We start from the raw sequence: 19,709 nt of genomic DNA, 5'->3' as shown, positions 1-19,709 counted from the left end.
TGAAAGGACAGATGGGGGTCTAGGATTACACCTAGTACCTGAGGGCATGAGGGGAGGGACTGATTTTGATGGAGAAGTCAGGGGAGGGGGCACGGACTGGAGGTATTAGGATGAGCTCAGTTTTACAAAGATTAAGTTTGAGGAAGTGGAGTGACATCCATGCTGATATGTCACTTAGTAGGTTAGTAATACGAGAGGAGACTGAAGGGGTGAGGTGAGAAGTAGAAAGATAGATTTGTGTGTCATCAGCATAGAGTTGGTACTTAAAGCCATGGGAGTTTATCAAGTGACCAAGGGAGGTAGAAAAGAGAAGGGGTCCAAGGACAGAACCTTGAGGGACCCCCTACAGAAAGAGGAAGTGGAGAGGACGAGACAGAGTTATAGGTAACGCTGAAGGAGCGCTGCAATAGGTAGGAGAACCAGGAGAAAGCAGAGTCTCAAAGGCCAAGAGAGTGGAGTTTTTTTTGAGGAGGTGATGGTCAACAGTATCAAAAGCCACAGAGAGGTCAAGTAGTAAGAGTATAGAGTAGTGGCCATTGGTTTTAGTAGATCATTAGTGAGTTTTAGTAGTGCAGTTTCAGTGGAGTGTAGTGAGCGAAAGCCAGACTGTAGAGGGTCAAAAAGGTTGTTGTCAGTGAGGTAGGAGCTCAGGTGTTTGTAGACTAAACGTTCTAAAAGTTTAGAGGTAAACGGGAACAGGGAGATGGGTCTTAAGCTGTTCAGGTTGGTGGGGTCCAGCGAGGGCTTTTTAAGTATGGAAGTGATGTGTGCATGCTTTAGAAGGGTGGGGAAGGCAGCATTAGAGAGGGAGAGATTTAAGATGTGAGTGAGGGAGCATAGGACAGAAGTAGAGGGTGGCTGTAGTAGTTGAAAGGGAACAGGATCCAGGGGGCAGGTGGTGAGACGGGCTTCTGAGAACTTTAGTGACCTCTTCAGTAGTAGCAAGGTCAAAAGAGGTAAGTGTTGAGGGAGGTTTAGTATAAGGTATGCTAAGTGGTGTAGATGTCTGGGCAGTGGAAATGCCCCTACAAATTGCATCAATCTTGTTTTTGAAATGATTTGCAATCTCGTAAGCAGTGAGTGAGTTACTGGGTGGAGGTGGAGAAAGTAGAGAGTTAAAAGTAGAGAAGAGACGACAAGGACTGGATGAAAGGGCATTAATAAGAGTGACAAAGTAGGCTTGTTTGGCAGCATGGAGGGAGGAATTGTATGTTAAGAAAACAGATTTATAGGGGGAATGCTTGGTGAGATTTGGTTTTACGCCACAATTGCTCCAGTGAACGGCAATGTCTCTTGAGATTTCTGGTGTCATCAGTCTGCCACGGTTGTAATGGTCGGGGCCTGATACTTCATGTAGTTATTCTAGTGTGGGTGAAAGCAAACTATTGTAGACAGCAGTGGCCAGGACAGGGGAGAGATTTTGTCATAGAGGCGGTGAGTTGCAGAGTGGAAAAGAGAATGGTTTAAGTTTGGAAAAGAGAAGGGTTTAAGTTGTGAAAGTTTCTGAGGGTAATTGTTTGCTGCTTGGAGGGATAGGTTTTTGAAGATGAGGACACTGTGATGGTGATGAGATTGTGATCAGAGAGAGGAAAGAGGGGGTGTTTGTGAGGTTGTAGGGAGTGCAAAAGATGGGAGAAAACAAGTTCTAATGTATTCCCATCAGAGTGAGTGGAGGACTGTGTCCAATGTGTTAAGGCAAAAGATGAGGTTAGGTTAAAGAGTTGGGATATAGCTGGGTTGTTCACATTAATGGGGATGTTAAAATCTCCAAGAATGATAGTGGGTATTTCAGAGGAGAGAAAGTAGGGTAGCCAGGCAGAGAAGTCATCAAGAAAGCGGGACACTGGTCCAGGAGGCTGGTAGATTTGATTTAAGTGTTATCTTTTATTAGTTTTGTAGATTAACCCCTTCCCGGCGGCGCCTCCCATTTAAGAGTTTCAGAAGTCGGGACGGGCGGGGTTTAGGGATCATGTGACCGCCGTGACATGTCGTCACGGCGGTCACATGATCGGGAGAGGTCCCGATCGAAAGAGCAGACTGGGACCTTTCCGTGAGTAGCGGACGTGTGCTGGGAGCTCGCAGGGGGCACGCTCTCAGCACATATGTTTTTTGTTAATTGCACACAAATGTGCGGCCACTTGGCGTCTAGGCCCAGACGCCGGGAGGTCGCACATTTCTGTGCGGCTGGCGTGAAGTGGTTAAATTAGTCAAGCGTTCATACCTTAGTTATATTCTTCAGGAATCAATGTACAAGTACTAAAATTGTACATACGTGGTTTTAACTTCGATGTGCAAAATGTCCCTGTACAGTAAATTTTAAACCATCTGGCAAAGGTGCTTTAACCAATAAAATTAAAACTTAATTGAGGTGTTGACCACGAGTTTACTAGGCTTTAGCTCTTTGGGTCCTTAGATTCATCAGTTTAAAATTACGTATATTCATATTTAGGTATGGAGGGTCTGTCTGTTCTGCTCAGGTTGCATTGCAGATTGTTTTGACTTTCTAAAAAAAGTCAAATAGTGAACCGGATGTCCTCAGTAATGTAGCCACTGCTGGAAAAGTGAATGCATTTCAAAAACCTAAATGTACCCTCCACATTTTTGTTAGCACATTTTTTTGTGTCAATGGTAGAACGAAGGGTCTATACTGCTCACATACCACTTCGAACAAGGCACTGATAAATATTTGTCCCAATACGGAATACATTAATATGCTGCTATGTATATTTTTTTGCAGACTTTATGTTATCCAGATAGAATTTAACTGAATCCTCTTAATCATTGCAGCTGCTTCTAGGGACATCAGGTGTTTGTTTTTTTTTCCCTGGCTTTAAACTCCCCTGCATGTTAGCCAATGTGTCCATGCACGTAAAGACATTTAGCAGCGTTTAGTGGCAGGGGCTTTTAGTGGCAGAAAAAAACCCTCTGCCAGTGTGTCCTGGAGTTGCATAGTTTTGGTAGAAAAAACACTTGGCACTTGTCAACACTGCTAAACGAATATTAATGCTAGGCGCGTTATTCATTTTAATGGCAAGAATAAACTACTATTATTGCCAATTAAATTGATTAATGAATTAACACACAAGTGATTGATGCCTGTAAACCCACCTAAAAGCGGTACATTTTTACAAGCGTCAGGCATTTTTTTCTGCCAAAATATTGCTGCTAGGAGGATTAGCTACTAGGAGAGTTTGCAAAACATCCTGTGTGCATGAGGCTTAAAGCCTAAACCCATGCAGACATTTGTAAGGCGTTTCGGTATGTTTGTGGCTGACATTTGTTGTCAGTCAACCTTATATGTACTTTATTCTTCCTAAATACGTGGTTCCTAAATAAGTTGTCTTACTGTATGTCATCAAATTCCTGTGGACATAAGGAAACCATATCTCCCTGCACAGTCCAACTAAGGTTCTCAATTCTACTCATTTAAAATCTGTATTTTACTTTTGGTGGATTTTCCTTAACTGAACCAGTTGCTGGCTTCTAATATATAGAAAATATGAGGTCAGCATGAAAACACTTTCAATGAATAATTTAAAACTGAAATACAAGTTTTGTGTGGAGTTTGACTTCAAATTTACATATGCAGTTATCGTATATTTATAGATGGTAGCAGCAGCTTGCTAATCTTCTTAGGTTGAACTTTGTGTGTTTTTGTGTGCTGTTACATTATTTTCCTGTAAGTTTAATAGCTGTTTTAAATCTGGTCTGTCACATTTGTTTACAAGTTTCTTTCTCTGTTCTGCTTGATTTCCTCATCTGTTATTCTCCAGGAAATAGACCAGGGTGACCAGGTAGGATAATGAGACACAATCCCAGCTACTCCAGCTTAGCTCGGTCTCACGCTGCTTTCATATAAGAGTAAAACTCTTCTTTAAATGGCTGGGCTGAAAAATTCATAACACTCATTCAACAACTGGACTTGTGCTGTACTAAAATTCTTTTTGACTGTGCAACTTTTTGGCATCCCATAATCCTCTGCTTAATGCACCTCAGTGTGGAAAAAAAAACAAGCAAAGTTTATTTTTTTCCTTTTTTTACCCCTCATATTTTCTCTATGGTTCCTATTCTTTGGATCTCATCTAACCTGGCGTAGCATTCTTTTGGTTGACGTTTTCGGACAGACCAGTATCAGATATTTGTGTCCTGGCAACTAACAGCAAGGAGGTGGTACTTGGGATTATATTTCTTGGAAACACATACACACCAGTTACCAGATAAGGCCTCTTTTACTTGGTTTATATACTACCTGTGGATATGCTTTCATAATATTGCTTAAAATATATTGTTTAATAATAACTGAAAAGGAATCAAAAACACTACTGTATTGCTCTTATCTGTTAACTGGTGTATTGTACATATCATGTTACTGGTCTGTCTATGCGTATATTTTATCAAATAAGAATGTAAAACATATTATAATATTTTATCTTTTTTTTTCATTTGTGCAGAAGCAAAAAAACATCGCTGGAGCACTTGCATTCTGGATGGCAAATGCATCAGAGCTGCTCAATTTTATTAAACAGGACCGGGATCTCAGCCGTGTCACTTTAGATGCTCAGGATGTTTTGGCACATTTAGTCCAAATGGCTTTCAAGTAAGAGACCTTTTGTATTTTCTATTTTGATGTTATAGAATGTATATATTTTTTTTTATCTATATCAAAGCATAAACTGTAATCTTATCATTCCTCGGATGTGGCAGTTGCATTCGTTTTTGCTTTTTCAAGCTTTTTTCACTCCTGATTATTCTTTCAGTAACACATTTTCTGTCCTAGTTTGACAATGCTTACTCACTGTATTGTATCTGTGGAGGAGCACCCTTTTACTAGGCTTCATTCCACCTGATTTGGACTACAGGACACCTCACCTTCTCTTCATCTTCATAACATATAACGAGCAGGGCCATCTGAATCCTCCTTTATAAATTTGTATTGTAATTGTACTGTCTGCCTTTATGTTGTAAAGCGCTGCATAAATTGTTGTTCTGTAGTTTGCATTGGTGAGCTGGTGAGCACAATAGTTCCGTGCAGCTCAAACTAGAGTGCAAATGAAAAAGTGTTTATTAGATTTCTGTCAGGATTAGAGGCTTTTTTGCTCCATGTAGAACTGATATAACAATATGCTTTCAAAAACTATTTAACCGCTTCCCGGCCGCCCTATAGCAGAGCTACTGCTGCAGGGCTGTGCAAAATCACGTATATATACGTGATTTTGTATTTCCTGGTAGGGGGCACGCCCCCCTACCCGCTCTGCCATTGGCGACTACAACTGTCAATCACCGGGTCCCAACCGAAGATTCCCTGCCAGCACCCGGTGTGACGGACGCGGCGTTCGACCCCCAGCCCTTCTCACCAACTTGTGACCAAAGGACTAGCCAGTCTAAAACCGCGCTGTCACATGCGTAACAATACCATGCTCAGCTGCACCCTGCACAAAGATTTTCCAGCTAATGGACCACAATCTATGTACCGCAGCTTGAGAGCAATTGTTACTGGGTCAGGTTAATTACGCAATTAACCCTTCACACTGCCACCACCACCTTTTTGTATAGAGTAGAAGGAAACTCGCCAATCTTATCAGTAACACTATGATGTTTGAATAAGCGTCTGTATACACACTGTCACCGCAGGCAGATGTATGCAGAAGTTTAAAACACACAGTAGCGCTCTTCAGAGACAGGGATTCTTAGTTTGCATTAAAGAGCTTGAGAAACAGTTCAACACTTTTCAGAAAATAGGATTTATTACTAAAAAGGTCAAAATGGTGCAATAAAAATATTTACAGAAAAAGATGTAGCATGTGTGTGTGTGTGTATATATATATATATATATATATATACACACACACACACACACACAGAGAGCAATACCACAACAGAGAGATAACAGAAGTTTAGGGAGGTAGAATATGTGCCATCAGCCTTGGTTTAAGCAGATCAAGGTCCTGAACAAAAGGGTCCCGTTCTCCCAAGTTGATTCCTGATGTTAAAAAGGGCGAATTCTTCAACTTACTTCTCCAAGCATAATAGTCTTTTTCTAGGAACCCAGCAGGGTGTCTCCTTAAAGCGGAGAACCAATCGCCTCATTTGGGGAGGGGTGTTTTAGGCGGGGAACTCAGGCTATGACCAAATCTCTCGCAGATTTAATATCATGGGCAATAACCTTTCCTAGGTACATGTAGCATCCTATCCACTGGCAGGATAATATGCAGAACGATATTCTGAACATCCAGACATCACATATGCCATATCTGCTGTGACGCTTAAGGAGATATCGCTTTCTGCTCTCGGGTAGACGTAATCTAAGGGTGTAAGGTATCAGGTGACTTGTACAGTATTAAAATGACCTCTCTGAATATATGTCTTGTTTCATTGTATTTATTACCTACGAGAAATTACAAAATTGTATAAAAAAGTGTTTTCACATGGGATATATGTTTTACTGCTATCCCGGAATGCTTTTGAAGTCCAGTGACTGACGGGTTTATAGTTTTACGATCAGCTTCAGAGCAAGAGTGGGACAGACACCCTGGCATCAGCTAATTGGGTTTACAACCATCAAGGGTATCCAGCCGTGCCCTGAGCACTCCTGAACTCAGCACACCCACAGACCACATGTCACTCAACAGAAAGGGAGGGGGGCTGATTTTTGAGTGAGAATGAAAAGATGGAGGATCCTTAGCAACATGGACGTCCGCGTCCATATTTGTGCGCACGATTGCTACACCCAGCGTTCGCTGAGGAACACTGACAGGGGAGATGTCTGTATTTAAATATTTCAGATCTCTCCCCTGTCAGCACCAGCACGCTGCTTTGTATTGCCTAGCATAGCAGAGCAATACAAAGCGGCATGCTTACATAGTAAAACACACACAGCACAGTTCGTAAAACAGCACACAGATAACCCTTTGATCGCCCAAATGTTAACCCCTTCCTGCCCAGTGTCATTAGTACAGTGTCAGTGTTTTTTATTAGAACTGATCACTGTATTAGTGTCACTGGGGATGTCAGTGACAGTTAATCAGTTCCCCCCCAGTGTCAGAATGCCTGCCGCAGTCTCTCTATAAGTCGCTGAACAAAAAAGACTGACAATTTTGGAAAAAAAATATATATATTTGACTTTTTTTTGCTATAAAACCAGTAAAAAAAATTTTTAAAAATCTAATTTCATCATAAATTTAGGCCAGAATGTATTCTGCTGTATGTCTTTGCTATAAAAAAAAATCACAATACGTGTAAATTTATTGGTTTATGTGAAAGTTATAGCGTCTACAAATGGCGGTATATATACTGGAATTGTATTGTGCTTACACTGTGTGCTGTTTTACTTCTGTGACACTACTGTGTCCAGAAATTTTTAGTTGAAAAAATAAATGAACATATCTAGTTGACTTAGAAGGAGGTGGGTCGCAAAGAACCAAGAAAACGTACCTCTAAAGTTTGTTTTCTTCAGACCGAAGATATTTTTATATCACATTTACAGAAAAGATGGGCTTATTCACTTTAGTGGGTGTAGCCATGCATATATAGTACTGTGCATGCAGAATAATAATATGGATAGAGTTACAGGAAATTTGTGATGCCTGGGCCATATAAACTAACCCAGATCAGAACATCTGAAAAAGAGGTAAGCTGGACCTTACAAATCCCCTATTGCAATACACAGCTTCAGAAGTTCATGGTAGTAATGGAGTAAATATAGGTTAATATCTGCCGTGCTTAGGGACAGGTGTCTGAGGTTTGATACGTTTGACTGCATGAAGGAGGCCTTAATGTAGTTTTTATTCTCTATATAGTTGCAGGACGCATATCTTTTTAGGATGCAATTAAAATAGTTGTGTCCCTATTACAATCAATAAAGTCAGCCTTTCCTATATTTTGCTTCAGGCTTTTTAAGATGTCAGGAACAATGTGCCATACCATCAGTCAACCAGTGAAAATAGAAATGGTATATTTCTAATTTCTGGAGCTTCAGATTGTTTTACTGCATCAGCTAAACATGGCAAATGTATCTTACTGCTAATGGATATCTATTCCTCTTTTATTGTCTTTTCATACTTAGGTATTTGGTGCACTGTCTCCAGTCAGAACTAGCCAATTACATGCCAGCATTCTTAGATGATCCAGAGGAGAACAACCTACAAAGGCCAAAAATAGGTCAGAAATAAAGTGTATGACCATAACATGCCATGATATTAAATTTTATTTTATGTTCAAATGTTTACTTTTTTTGCTTGTGTGATTTTGTTACTGCTATGTTTGGTATGGAAGTAAAAAAAACAAAAACAAAACATATGTTTGTTGGTATGTATTTGAAATGGAGTAAAAATCAAGAATTCAATATATGCATGCTAAACCTATTTCTTGCAAGGTTTCTGGGTATGAATTCTATAACTATTGTAGTTATGGCCACAAATACAATGTTTGAAAATGTAACACCATGTGGTGCAGGTTTTTATAGTATTTTTAAAGGACGTTTTAAGGTGATATATTTATATATATATATTTTATATTACTGTAATTTCAGATGAAGTCCTACACACCCTGACTGGAGCTATGTCTCTTCTGAGGCGCTGTCGAGTAAATGCAGCACTTACTATCCAGCTGTTCTCTCAGCTCTTCCACTTCATCAATATGTGGCTGTTCAACCGACTGGTCACTGATCCGGACTCTGGGTTATGTTCTCATTACTGGGGTGCCATTATACGCCAGCAGCTAGCGCACATAGAGGCTTGGGCCGAAAAACAGGGACTTGAACTGGCTGCTGACTGCCATCTTAGCAGGATAGTGCAGGTAAGCTTGAAAGACAGAGAAGGCACCAGAACACTGTTCTGCTGGTAGTATAGGCATTGGGTGGAACCAGTTAGCTTATCAGTAGGTTTAGGCCATGGCAAGTATTTTTTGCAAGGAGAGGAATCCCTTACAAACACAGGGTGATCATACACTCTCCATGCAGATTAAGCTATAATGGGAGCTGAACCCAGGAAACCAGTGCTGCAGGGACAAAATGCTAACATCTAATTCACCATACTGTGCATGTGATTGTCCTACTCAATTTGTTTTTTTATTTTGTATTTCACAGGCAACAACGCTACTTACCATGGACAAGTACTCTCATCAAGATATCCCTAACATTAACAATACTTGCTTTAAACTAAACTCCTTGCAACTGCAAGCTTTATTGTCGAATTACCACTGTGCACCAGATGAACCTTATATTCCTACGGTAATTAGTTTGATTATGGTGCTATATTTGTATGTATTCATGATGCTTTATTTGCCTAAATTGCTAAAATGCTAATAAGTTGCACAACTTCATTTTTATAAATCACAGGAGCTGATTGAGAGTGTAGTGTCTGTTGCTGAAAACACTTCTGATGAATTGGCACGAAGTGATGGACGAGAGGTTCAGTTAGAGGAGGATCCTGATTTGCAGTTGCCTTTTCTTTTGCCTGAAGATGGCTACTCGTGTGATGTGGTTCGAAACATTCCCAATGGTTTACAGGAGTTCTTGGACCCATTATGCCAAAGAGGTTTGTAAGATCTAAAGTTGCAGAATATTTGCAGCTTTCATTTTTGGAGAAAGTGAATGTATAAGCTTTAAACGTCAGTTGTAAATAATTAGCAAGAAAACACATAAGAAAAGAATATTTTTATAGTGTCTCTATGCCAGGCCTTGAAATTTCCACTCGCCAGCTCGCATTGGCGAGTGGAAATTTTGGTGGGGGTGAATGTGTCCCCAGGGAGGTCTTGCTGAGCAGGCTCGGAACTCAGGGCTGGATCTCTCACTTGCACTGGGAGCTGTCAGACTGCTCAATAGTTGAGCAAAGTAAAAGCAAAGGAAGGAGTGTGTGCTGTGCTTTCTGCCTCCCCCTAGAGTGCAGTACCCGGCTCTGTGAGTGAATGTATCGAAGTACTGCAACTTTTTATGCAACTGTGTGTATTTGTATGTGTCTGTGTTTCTGTACATGTGTCTGCGTGTATGTACATGTATGTGTGTACATGTGTCTGTGTACATGTACTTGTGTGTGTGTGTGTGTGTGTACATGTACGTGTGTGTGTGTGTACGTGTGTGTGTGTGTACGTGTGTGTGTGTGTACATGTACGTGTGTGTGTACATGTACGTGTGTGTGTACATGTACGTGTGTGTGTACATGTACGTGTGTGTGTACATGTACGTGTGTGTGTACATGTACGTGTGTGTGTACATGTACGTGTGTGTGTACATGTACGTGTGTGTACATGTACGTGTGTGTACATGTACGTGTGTGTGTACATGTACGTGTGTGTGTACATGTACGTGTGTGTACATGTACGTGTGTGTACATGTACGTGTGTGTGTACATGTACGTGTGTGTGTGTACATGTACGTGTGTGTGTACATGTACGTGTGTGTGTGTACATGTACGTGTGTGTGTATGTACGTGTGTGTACATGTACGTGTGTGTGTGTGTACATGTGTGTGTGTAAATGTTTCTGTGTATGTGTGTATGTACATGTCTGTGTGTGTGTGTGTGTGTGTGTGTGTGTGTTTGTGTACAGGTGTCTGTATGTAAACCTACATGTATGTGTAGTTTGGTCAGGTTCAGGATTATGTGGTTATTATGGGTGGTAGAGTATGGGGCATTTGAGGTACTGCTGGGTTGGATAGCAGGTAGGATATGCTTGGTAGAGTTATGGTTTTGTAAGTGAAAGATTATGGGGGTTATGGTTGTATGCGGTGCATGGTCTAAGTATGATGGAGTGTTTAGGGGGGCATTGGAGGCCCTGATGTAATGTGGGTGGACTCTGGGGACCCTGATGTAATGTGGGTAACATTTAACAGTGTCATGAAATAATTTACGAGGGCGTGTTTAGGGGCGGAATTAGGGTTGTAGCAGGGTAAGGGTTGGGTGGGGCAACTGGTGGCGAGTAACTCTTAAGGCCTGGCTAGTAGCTCAGGACTTGAAATTGTATGCCCTGCTGTATGCAATGACACTGTTCACCCTCTTTCATAGAGCCAGGAAGCACTGAGAAAGCTTTAAGGAACCCCTCCCACTGAACTACCCCCAGTGTTTTTTCCTGTCACCACTACTTAGAAGGAAGGAGGTTATAGTGGTCTAGAATGTGTTCTTTTCAGGATCTGGTGGACTAGTAACCCTTATAGGTTCCCAGCTTACTTTCCCTTTATGGTGTAAGGCCTCTTTGAACTTGGGGTGTAACAGAGGATGAAATAGTGGATTTTTTCAGCAGGGGATCAGAGGGTAGGCTCTCTTCACTTTCTCCATGCATGATGCTATTCCCAGTGGTGCTAGGCTCTGTAGTCTGTTAGACTACAGAGCAAGGAACAAATTATATTGCTTCACTTAGCGTGATGTTGGCCCTAGTGTTCAAAACTTCCTCCCATAAGACATGAATCTGGCAGGCTCTGTCAGAAGATGGACTGCAGGAGAGGTCATTAGCTCATTTCCTGGTATTGTAATATACCCTAGTAACAAACCTAAACCAATTTGGATCTCAACCATACTAGTTACACTGCCATAAAACTATGCAGCTTAAAATAGTAATAACCATGAATCTTGTGAGCTGCTATGCATACACTAATGAATGAATACTTCTATAGTGAATCACCCACACTCTGCACACTCCCATACAAATGTGTTAATGATTAAACCTCTTAAAGAGCACTGTGCTTCACTCACCTGTGTACCAATCAATTCTACTGTTTAAACTCACTTTTCCAAAACTATACATAACAATCAAGTGATACTGGAATTACATCAAATAATTATACATAAATATGCAAAAAAATGAACAGTTAAAAAAAAAACACTTGAAAACTTCTTCCCATAAGAAATATCCTTCAGGAGTACAGGATTTAGGAGTGCAGACTCATCCAAACCAGACAATAGCATCAGTCCTAACAGAGGGACACAAGCAATATATGACTTCACCTAGTGGTTTGGTCATTTAAACCAAGTGAGAGCATATCTGTTGGAGGGGATCTGTCCTCACATTTGGATATAATTTTTTGGGCACAAGAGGTGTTGGAATAATTAACGTAGCTGAAGGATATTTCTTATGGGGTGGGTGAAGCCAACACTCTTTAAGAGGTTTATGCAGCTTAAATAGATTGGCTACAGATACCTATTCCAATTGTCAGAGATTTACACACACATTTTCCCTGCTTCATTTGGGAATGTCTGGTTGTGTTTTGGTCTAAAATCATAAAATTGGTTCCAACACCTACCCTCCCAAATATTTACAAACTGAAAGTATGCTTTGTGGGAGATAGTTAAATCAGTCTAACAATTCTGGAATTTTCTTTGCCTTATTCTTTTTTAAAGCTTGAAAATGATTAGCCATTAAATTGTATTTTTCCTTTTGGTAATTTGGTTAATGCCCGCCTACCCTATTAAGAGGAACCTTGCTGTGAAAAAAAAATTAAGTCAGCCGCTACAAATACTGTAGCAGCTAATTTTTTCTTTTTTGTTTACCAATCAAATACTTTCCGGTCCAGGGATCCATTGCTGTCCTCACCCGCATCTTTGCTGGTCTTTGGGCTACCAACGTTGACATCTCGGATATGGGAAACCAGCTGTGACTTCCTCTTGCTTCACAACTGACTTCCCGCTGCCCTATCACAATGGACCCATAGCCCCTGGGACCTGTTGTATCCCAGGAGGTTGCGGGGGCAAACTTCTGCTTGGATTGCCTAGTCGTTTCGAGTGGAAGCAGGCACCTGTCAGAAATAGGTTTGTGCTCCAAGAAAAAAAAAACCTATGTTGTTACAGAAGAGAGGGAGGAGAAGAAAAAGCTGAACTTGGATTTACTTTTAACCCAGCTGGAAGTATTTTGGCAGGGCAGTAATATGATGCAAACAAGCTCATGATTAATCACTGGAGGTCACATGACAGTTGTATACAGTGGATGGTTTCCTTTCATGCCATCCATTGTATATAAGTGTGTCTAGCTGTGAATGGTCACAGGGATCACATGCACAGGCTGGGCCAATCACAGCTAATCACAACAAAAAAAATCCTTGAATTAATTGATTTCATTCAGTTAAATGCTTGCTTATAGCAAAGAAATTCTTTTTTTATAATCAAATTGTGTACAAAAAAAAAATACTGATAACTTCCCCTGCATAGTACAATGTTACTATGGTAACATTATACTACTTTGGTCATAGTGCAATATGAAAACAAAATCTTAAGAGAAAAAATAATTAAAAAAAAAAAAAATTGAAGAAAATTATCCTTTTTTTTTTTCGTGCTGTCACCAGTCAGTGTCCCTGATCACCGCCACACCAGTTATACTCTGATGCTGTACTGCACTGGTGACCGTATGTAAAAAAAAAAAAAAAAAATTTTGAAAATAATTTTTATGATTTCTTCCTTTTCCGAAAAATTATGACAAAATAATTACAACTTCAGAAAACTCACCATGCCTCTTATGAAATAAGTCGGACTGTCTACTTTGCAAAAAGTAGACATTTGGGGATATCTGTACTGTTCTGACATTTTTGAGCCTCAAGAAATTAGGTAAATTTTCAGATATATCCCATAGTTTGTGAACTCTTTAACTTTTCTACAGACTAAATAATAAAAACTGTTTTGGGTTATTTTCACCAAAGAAATGTAGCAGAATACATCTTGGCCTAAATTTGTCAAGAACAATTATTTGCAAACGTTTATAAAAGAAACAAAGAAAAACGTGTTTTTGTTTTTTTTTTTCAAGATTTTTGGTCTTTTTTTTTTTCGTTAATTTAGCAAAAAATAAAAACCCCAGTGGTGATTAAATACCACCAAAAGAAAGCTCTAGTTGTGTGAAGAAAATGATAAAATGTATTTTGGGTACAGTGTTGCATGACCGCGCAATTGTCATTCAAAGTGTGAGAATGTTGAAACCTGAAAATTAGCCTGGTCAGGAAGGGGGTAAAAGTGCCCGGTATTGAAGTGGTTAAATCAAAGTGCAGATGTGCCTATACATAGCAGAAATTATCTCGGCAGCTTGTAGGCCATCAAATCACTTCTTTAGCAAGACATGTTATATCCCTTACACTGGAAAGATATCTTCTCACTTCCTGTTGAATCTACAGGAAGCAGAGGGAAATATCTTTAATGAGACACAGACTGCAAAGAAGAAAAACTGACAGTGGTTTTAACCCTCCAACATGTATCAAAACTGTATCCAACATGAAAAAAGTTTTAGCTTTAGATATACTGTACTTCCAAAAATATATATTTTAATTATCAACTTGCAAAATAGAAAAGGAGTGAACAGAAAAAAAAAAAAGTAAATCAAACAATATTTGGTGTGACTCCGCAAGGTACATACTGTTTGTGCGTACAGTTTTTGGCAGGTAGGTTGTTCCAAACATCTTGGAGAACAAACCACAGATCTTTGGATGTAGGTTGCCTCAAATCCTTATTCCTCTTCATGTAATCCCAGATAGACTCGATAATGAGGTCACGGCTCTGTGGGTGCCAAACCATCACTTCCAAGACTCCTTGTTCTACTTTACGCTGAAGATAGTTCTTAATGACATTGGCTGTATTTTTGGGGTCATTTTCTTTTTGCAGAATACATTTTGAGCCAATCATAACTCCTCCTTTTTGGTATGGCATGACGAATAAGTATCTGTCTGTATTTCTCAGCATTAAGGACAACATTGATCCTGACCAGATCTGCAATTCCATTTGCAGAAATGCAGGCCTAAATTTGTCAGAAACCTCCACCATGCTTCACTGTTGTCTGCATACACTCATTATTGTACTGCTCTCCAGCACTTTGCAAACAAACTGCCTCCATTGCATGCGGTGGAAGGGAGTTTCTTCCCCACAAAATTGGGTATTATATTGTGTTTTTGTGCATTAAAATTCATTAGTGTATTTTTTTTTAAATTGCTTTTGAAAAACTGCTGTGCAAATACCGTTTGACATAAAAATGTGCGAAATTCACCATTTTATTATGTATGGCCTTTGCTTAAAACTTTGTGCCCCACTGAATGAAATATATATTTATCTGTTGTTTTATATAAAAATCGTCTTAATCAAGAAAAGCATAGCATCTTGAAAAGTGAAATGGTGAATAGTTTTAGAAAAAAAATTCATTTTCATGCATTTAGTGTGTCTTCGTTGAATGAAAAGGGTGTTCATTTTAATTTTTTGGTGTTTTTCCACAGGCTTTTGTAGACTTATCCCTCATACCCGTTCACCTGGCACGTGGACAATTTTCTTCGAAGGTGCTGATTATGAGAATCATATGCTAAGTGAAAGTGCAGATATGGTATGTTGTTTTTTTTCTACGTTTATTAATGTTATGTAGTAAAGTATAGGGTACAGAAAAGAAATACCTTTGCAAATATCATGCGTTATCAATAATCTGTGATAGATGAGCTCCACATACAAACATTAGTACATGCCAATTACGTACATGCCAGACCCATGCACCTTGCCTCCTAGCCTACCACCATTGGAAGGATGTCATCTATATAATTCTGGTGAAGCTGATAGTAATTCAAGAAGTAAAGGGAGATGCAAAGTGTTACAGTTGTTAATGGGACCTAGGAACTCAGAATTGTGGAGGTGTGAGGGTCCCAGAGTGACCTGTAAATGTCGTAAAAATTACTCTTGTAGCAAAAAGAAAAGATGGTAAAGTGGGGTAAGGAAAAATGCCAGAATGCATAAGCAAAGGGAGGGATAGTATTATATAGGAGAGAGAGAGTGGGGGAGAGAGTTTCAGATCCAAAAATGTCCTTTTCTATCAGGTAAAAGTGCATGCTTGTATCTTAGTTTATATGCTCATGCTAGGGCCATGAAGTTATCAGTATCCATTTAGATAATCCAGGGGGGTCCATTTGGCTTGAAAATAATCGCATCTGTCCTATCTTTGGCCAATCAATTCCTCCATTCATATCATGTAGCATTATTTTGCAACCTATGCTCATACAGTAAGGGCTATAGCTGATTTCAAGGAATAAGCACACTAACTGGTCAGATAAAATATCTAAGTAGTGAATCTTTGGCTGCTGAGAGCAGTCAATGCAGTGCTGAAAGCTGTGGAGTTTCTTGGTAGGTTTGAGCTTGTCTGACTTTAATTTAGCATGTATCTGAGACACCATGTCCCATAAGAGCTTGATTAAGGAGCAAGTCCATCAGATATGTGTATGCAATGAGTGCAAACCTCACTCAAACAGCACCAGCAGAGGTTTGATCTGGTGGAAGAAACTGGATGTATTCTGTGAAGGGGGATCTATACCTACAGGTTAGATATGTGAAATTCCTCTCCTGAACAGAGTTGGCCATACATGTGGGCAAGAGTAAAGCAATTTGTGGGTAAGCGTGAAGCCCAACAGTTTAGTTTCTTCCATGAGAGGTATATTCATGTTGTTTTTTCCATCCCCCTAAGAAATAAAAGGCTCATCCAGGATTGCAATTTTGAGCATAAGTTATCAAGCAAAATTTTGAAGTTGAGATCATAGAGGTCAGATAAATTCAAGGAGATGCAGACACTCAGGTAGGTTATATAGTCTGTTTTTCAATTGAATGGCAACAAATTTTGCACATGAAATTGTTCCACTGAGGGTAAAGATACATTAAGTTTTTTGGAACTTTGTAGTTGCTGAGTTCACTATATGTTTTATACCCTCGCAGGAATGAGGGAAGCCCTATTCTTGGATTAGACAAATATATAGAACTAAATAATCTTCATATAATCTAAATTTAGTATTGTGTATGCCAATTGTAATACACTGGGTGGAATTATTCCAAAGGACAACATTGGCTCAATGTTCTATTGGCAATATACAGTATATAAATAGGGTGATAAGCGGCAACCTTGTCTTATCCTCTTTTGAATTACTGGGTCTGACAGTAGTCTGCTTATATAGGGTATAAAGGGCTTATTTTATCAACATATTTAGAAGGAAATTCAAAGGGTAGTAAGGAAGCGCACAGGATTTTTCACCTAACTCTGGGTCAAAAGCCTTTTAGGCATCAAATGATACTTTGTTTACACAAATGTGTATTGAACATGATTAGTCATAATGTTAAGGAGATGGACTTTTTAGTATTCTCTTTAGCATCTTGTCGTACGATGAACCCGTATATAAGAAACCGCATCAACAGAGGTTGTCAAAATCTTTGCATATATTGTAAAAGCTACATTAATAAGTGAAATTGGGTGGTAATTCTTGCAATGTTTAGCATCTTCCCTTAGGAAGATCCACTGTATGTACCTCTAATGACTGTTTAAGGAAAGGCAAGCTTTGATGAAAGTGTTAAAGATCCTCTGTAGGAGTGGAGTCAACATGTCTCTAAAATGCCTGTGACCATCGAGGCCAGGGCTTTTGGCAGAGGAGAGGTATTTTATAACTGAAGGACTTCATGATCTGGGATGAGTAAGTGCCCTAGATGGTAAATGAGATAAAGCAGTGTGATGAAAAAATTCATTTATTTTATCTGTGTAGATGGCTTGGTTAGTCTAATTATGAGGAGTGTGTGGCATGTTGTATAGGGTCATAAAGAAATAACGGAATTTGGTTGCAATTTGTTTAGTCTTTTATACAGTGCCCTTTATGAAAGATTTAAGTTGGAGAACATAGGTAGCAGCTCTATGTTGTGTGGGTCAAACCAGTATATTGCTGCCTTTGCTACCAAGTTTAGAAAAAACTTTTTTTAACACAATCTCTAAATGACCAGCTTTTTCATGTCGAGTAATTTTTTTTATTTTAACCTAAAGCTTAGTCAATTCCTCGTGTAATCAATGAAGGGTCCTGTTTATGTGAGGATTCCTTCTCTGCCCATATCAAAAGTTTAGTAAGATCTATACTTTCAGTTTTTATGCAAGTACCATGTTTGATGAAGATGCTTCACCTGATAGCTTTAAGAGCCTCTCATTTAACTAGGTCTGGTGTAGAATCCATTGCATGGTCTGAAATAAAGTTATGAATGTCTGATTAATTACCTGCTTGACACACAACATCTAATTAGTTTTTGTGAGATTTAAGGTTGAATATGATTTTATAGTATTAGTAGCTAGTTTAAGAGAAGTTGGAGAGTGATCTGACCATATTTTATTCCCAATTTTGGTGTTTGGAGTCCATTAAAGGCATGATGGGAGGTGGGGGGAAGAAACATTCCTACTGTAGAATTTATAAGCACTGGAGTAACAAGTACTCCCTAGTGTTAGGATAATGAATGTAACATATCGACTAATTAAAGCATGTGAAGACATTTAAGTTTATTCAGTAAGAGTAAAGAGACTAAAGATTTACCTGAAGTAGATTATGGGGATATAGGGGGATTCATGACACATTTAAAATCCCTCCCTCCCCAGAATCAAAGTCTACCAGACAGGATAAAATGGGTAAGTGTGTGGGGATTTTAGGAGATCTATATTTCCTAGTGGAATTATCTTGTGAAATATTGAGCTTTTGAAGAAACTCCCCTAGATTTTTTTTTCTGACATTGGAACTGAGTGCCCACTTAAAACTTTTTTTCTACACAAGAATATTGTTCTATCAGCATTATGAGGAAGTAGGAGCAGGGGAAGGACATTGGAAAAACTGAGGGGATCATAAAAAATAGCAGCTACAAATAATCATCACATTGTATTGTTCAGTAAAGTGAGCAAAGTCTAAATCTAACAGAAAAGCTTGTCATCAGGATAAATAGGGCTCACAATGGATAACAAACAAGTCATGCTTGAGCTCTATTCAGGTGCTGTGGTAAAGCAGAACCTCCTGTAGCTGATGTACAGTGCAAGTGGGCAAAAAATATAGAAGAATGGACATATCCATGCTGACACAGTTGCAGCAGAAGGGAGGCACTTGTTTCTCATCCTGGAGCTCAAGTCTAATAAACAATAAAGAAAGTCATTAAAAAATAATCTATATAAAGGCACTTGGTTGCCACACCACTTAACCTAGTGCTGTACAGGCTTTAAAGTAGATTCCCTGCCTAACAAGAACTAGCCTTAAATTGTCCCTTTGCCCTCAAGCTACCTACTGTATGTTGACTAAACTCTGAAAATAAAGTCAGCCTGCTCCAGTCAGGTAATGTGATTCCCTGTATCAATCAGTGGTGGCTGCAGGGGAGAAGAGAGAGCACTCGACAACAGCTTGGAATTTCGGGAGCTGTGATGTCTCCCGTAGGCTTACCATATTCCAGCCAGTTTTGGCACTCCCTCCTCTTTCCTGCAGCCACCACTAACTGATACAGGAGCCAGATCACATGCGCAGACCAGAGCAGGCTGAAATTGTATACACATTTCTTTTAACACAGGTTAGTAAACATAGGTAGCAGGAGGGGGTGGGGACAATTTATGGTTATTCAGGAAATCTACTTTAAAAGTCTTCCTTGCGGGAGACCAAACCTTCTCTCTGCCAATGTCACCAGGGTGGACACCTGTTGCCACAGAGTTACAGTGCTCAGCATAAATGAGTACACCCCAACCGATTTGTCAAAAAACCTTTACTTTCCTTTCAGAATTAACCATTTCTATGGGACACTATAATACAAAATACTCCTATAAATGCGGGCCATTGATTGCAAACAAGATTTGTTAATTTGCACACACAAAGTATTTTTCCTAACCAATTCATTCAAAACCATGTTGCAAAAATGAATACACGCTAATGAAAGTCTAAAATGTTAGACAACAAAATCCTAATTAACAAGAATTAAACTACAAGTGAGTCTATTTATTCATTAACCACTTGCCCT

General features: G+C 39.4%; 1 protein-coding gene across 23 annotated transcripts in view; it reads left to right on the top strand.

The window, feature by feature from the left end:
- AFDN (afadin, adherens junction formation factor) overlaps nucleotides 1-19,709 on the top strand; it is a 314,907-nt gene that overhangs the window by 169,404 nt on the left and 125,794 nt on the right. For 14 of the 23 annotated variants that reach the window (XR_016311500.1, XM_089668560.1, XM_089668564.1 and 11 more), the window contains 7 exons: nucleotides 3,774-3,794; nucleotides 4,452-4,597; nucleotides 8,063-8,157; nucleotides 8,528-8,793; nucleotides 9,083-9,226; nucleotides 9,335-9,533; nucleotides 15,167-15,270. Coding sequence is in view for 22 of the 23 variants with exons in the window: in XM_089668560.1 (XP_089524686.1) it covers nucleotides 3,774-3,794; nucleotides 4,452-4,597; nucleotides 8,063-8,157; nucleotides 8,528-8,793; nucleotides 9,083-9,226; nucleotides 9,335-9,533; nucleotides 15,167-15,270 (975 nt within the window). In the remaining variant the exon portion in view is untranslated. The remainder of the gene's footprint in view (nucleotides 1-3,773; nucleotides 3,795-4,451; nucleotides 4,598-8,062; nucleotides 8,158-8,527; nucleotides 8,794-9,082; nucleotides 9,227-9,334; nucleotides 9,534-15,166; nucleotides 15,271-19,709) is intronic. The other 9 variants (XM_089668566.1, XM_089668562.1, XM_089668565.1 and 6 more) reach the window with 1 other exon arrangement.

Source organism: Staurois parvus, unplaced genomic scaffold, assembly GCF_062004578.1.
Source record: "Staurois parvus isolate SC_StPar_1 unplaced genomic scaffold, SC_StPar_1.0 ptg000059l, whole genome shotgun sequence".
Lineage (NCBI taxonomy): Eukaryota > Metazoa > Chordata > Amphibia > Anura > Ranidae > Staurois > Staurois parvus.
The sequence above is the reverse complement of the archived record's forward strand: the minus strand, read 5'-3'. Positions and strand labels throughout refer to the sequence as shown.